Source organism: Haemaphysalis longicornis, unplaced genomic scaffold (assembly GCF_048455015.1).
Source record: "Haemaphysalis longicornis isolate Haplotype H1 unplaced genomic scaffold, Haemaphysalis longicornis Haplotype H1 scaffold_9, whole genome shotgun sequence".
Classification (NCBI taxonomy): Eukaryota; Metazoa; Arthropoda; class Arachnida; order Ixodida; family Ixodidae; genus Haemaphysalis; species Haemaphysalis longicornis.
Window position 1 is genome coordinate 102449986 of NW_027526460.1, and position 3151 is coordinate 102453136.

A 3151-nucleotide genomic window follows, 5' to 3' on the forward strand; every position below is an offset into this window, starting at 1 on the left:
GGATAGGTCATACCTATCGGGAGGGGCGAACGAGCCCAATGCATTAAGCCCTACGTGTCACTGCATGTGGCAGTTCCGACACCCCTGAAAAAAAAACGTCCTGTACGATACGCCTTCTTTTTGTCTGACCGGCTCCCGTTATACACTAAAGCGTCGAGGCCGCGCCGTAGTCGTGGTACTCCAAGAATAACGAGTGCAACAGTGCATATGGCAGGATTGGGTCGCTCCCGATGCAGGCTTTGAAGGAACCCACTATCAAAGCGTAAGCCGGAAAATGCCAGCGTTTCCGGGCGTATCGAAGTGATAATCACCACTCTTATCTCACAAGCACCCAAGAAAACTGATAATGACACGCTCCAACAAATGCAATTAACGCCGTCTCCCTCATTGCCCCTTGCTGCGGTGCCAACGCAGCCGGTACTATTGCCAAATAAAGAATGGCAATAGCATAGAACAAATAACAGTACCGTAATATCACCTGAAGGCCCACATATCTGAACAGGGCTCAGTGAAGGGCTCCGTCTTTTTAGGGACAGCTAGCCAGACTTCGTTCTGTTCTGTAAGCCGTCCCTTTAGCTGGAAGCTCGGCCCAGCTGGCGAAGATAAACTCCCGCCTTCACAAAAAGAACACGCACGTTCATTTTTATTTCTATTGTAAAAAAAATTCTGGACAGTAGTGTCCTTGTGTTTTGTATTATGCTGAGTCACAGGAGAGGCATCAAAGTAACACAGAGATAGTGAGTAAGCAGAATGTACGGGGAAGTGGAAGCAAGTCAGAAAAAAACGCTTTCTTTTAATGCCACAATAACTGAAGGTCGCCTTGTCTTAGCGTCTGGTCTGTTCTCAGAAATATAAAATGTGTATACGTTTGGGAAACTCAAAGAACAAGTTCCCTATCTTCTTCCTTCTCTTTCTCCATGTTTACGCACAGTGGTCAGGCGCACCAGCCAGAACGCGGGATTTTGTGCATCAAGCCAAGTGCTACCCTGACGTAACACAAGACCTCATCTGCTGCCTTGTTTCAGTGTGAATATCTGTCGACTAAATGCGCATTAACGCTGGAACAGGCGGTAGGAGCCCGCACTCGCAATGTACCGCCAGGCTCGCAGGATCCGCGTTCTACGTGCTTACCAAACGTCGCCCAATACGTGAAGGGCAATAAAATGCAATAAATTCGTCAGCAAGGGCGATTCCTGCCCAAATAGGAGAAAAACAAGCCGAAGACCAATCAGGTTGCGCCAGCGTTCATTCGTCTTTTTCTTCGTCGCTTCTTGCTTCCCGGCGCGCGCTCCAGCTGCCACGCGCAGCCCCGCTTCGGCCAGTGCTGCGTCGTCGTCTTCCTCGCCAGCTCGCGCCACTCCCGGGAAGCTTCCAGAAGCTCGGGGCCAGTCGTGCGCCAGAGCGTGCGCAGGAGCAGAGCGAGCCACACGCGCCAGCCCAGGCCCGGGTCAGATCAGATCGCGCTGGTCGCGCAGAGCGGTAGCACGCAAGCTTCCAGAGCTCCTCGAGGACCATGGCCGCCCTGCGCCTCACGCTGGCTGGCCTGTGCCTGGCCCTGGCAGTGCGGGCCGACTTTCAGGAGGATCGATTTCGGCTCCACGACGCCGGGGGCTTCCGGCCTGCGGTTCCTTACGGCGCCGACCGGCAGCGGCCCGAGAATTCGTTCCGTCGCTCGCCCGTGCACCAGCTAAGCCTCGCCGAACCATCGAACGGCCCGGCTGACGTGGCCAAGAACGCGGCCGCCCCCGCCTCGGGCGCCGCCTCTGGAGCTGGACTGGGCGCCCCGGCCGCCGCTCCGGTCCCGGCCGTCGCCGCCAATGCTAGCGGACCTTCCTCGTTCAGCGCCGCCGCCGCCGCGCACCCGGTCTTCGGCATGGAGGAGCTTCCCGGCGCCGCCGACTCCGGGTCGCCGAGGCAGCTTCTGGAGCAGGACGTCGGCAAGCTGCAGCGCCGTAAGTTCCGCATGCGCCACCGCAAGAGCCTGCGGGAGCGCAAGGCGCGTAGGCTTCAGAAGCTTGTGGACGACGAGATGGGATCCGCAGGTGTGGCCCAGGAAGCGTACGCCCAGCAGCGGCCGGAGCAGCAGCCTGCCGCCCCTGAAATGGTCGCCGCCGCGTCGGGCGCCGCCAGCGCGCGGCTGGAGGCCCTGGCCGGACTCAAGGTGGAGTACGCGCGCGCCTACATTGCAGCCGAAGAGCCCGAGGCCGACTCCGGCCCCATGGAGCTGCTCTGCACGGTCGGCTTCAAGGACTACGCGAGCATCACCTGGACCGTGAACGGCCGCCCCCTGGAGAACTTCATCGACCGCTCCACCCTGACGACCACCAAGAACGACGTCCCGGTCAAGGTCTCGAAGATCACCATCAACCAGCTTGAGCGGCTGCCCTCGGACAACGGCAAGTTCATCTTCGAGTGCACCGCCCTGGTGGACGCGCAGGTGACCAAGGCCACGATCGCCCTGGGCTCCATCATCGAGGACAGCTGCCAGACGAACGCGCAGTGCGAGCCGCGCGGCGCCTCGTGCAGCGAGGGACGCTGCCTCTGCAAGCCTTCGCAGCCCGTGAGCCTCAAGTCCAAGCACCTGACCTGCCGCGCTGCCGCCGGCCTGGGCTGGCCCTGCGACTACTCCGAGCAGTGCGTGTTCGCCCAGCCGAACGCCGTGTGCACCGACCGCCTGGTCTGCGACTGCGCCCTGGGCTTCGTCCGCTCCCTGGACGGCAAGACCTGCGACAAGCTGACCGCCACCAACCTCATCGGGCAGCCCTGCAAGGCGAACGCCGACTGCCACGCGGCCGGGGCCGCCTGCCTCAAGGACGTCTGCGCGTGCGCCAACAACACCTTGGAGCGGAACGGGCTCTGCCTGCCCGAGGAGCAGGCCAAGATGGGCGCCGTGGGCGGCGTGCGCGGACCCAACTTCCTGGGCGCCGATGACGGCATCAAGACCATCCAGAACGACACTCGCTACACCCTGGCCGCGGCCATGATCAACGAGGCTGGCGACAAAAAGGAATCCACCGCCTCGCCCGTCCAGCTCGGGGTGCCCGTCCACAGCGCTGCTGCGCCCGGCCTCGGCGCCCGCGCCGCTGCCCTCGCCGGCGCTTTCGCCGTCGCCGCCGCCCTGCTCGGGGGCCGCTGAGCTCTTCCCCCGCCT

General features: G+C 61.6%; 1 protein-coding gene across 1 annotated transcript; it reads left to right on the forward strand.

The window, feature by feature from the left end:
- The first annotated feature begins 1513 nt into the window (after window positions 1-1513).
- LOC144153340 (uncharacterized) lies at window positions 1514-3136 on the forward strand. The gene has a single exon (XM_077684990.1). The coding sequence runs from the start codon at window positions 1514-1516 to the stop codon at window positions 3134-3136; it is 1623 nt and encodes a 540-aa protein (XP_077541116.1).
- The last annotated feature ends 15 nt before the right edge of the window (window positions 3137-3151 follow it).

What these genes read in the sequence shown, in the direction of transcription:
- LOC144153340 (XM_077684990.1), top strand. Translation starts at nt 1,514, where the DNA reads ATGGCCGCCCTGCGCCTCACGCTGGCTGGCCTGTGCCTGGCCCTGGCA.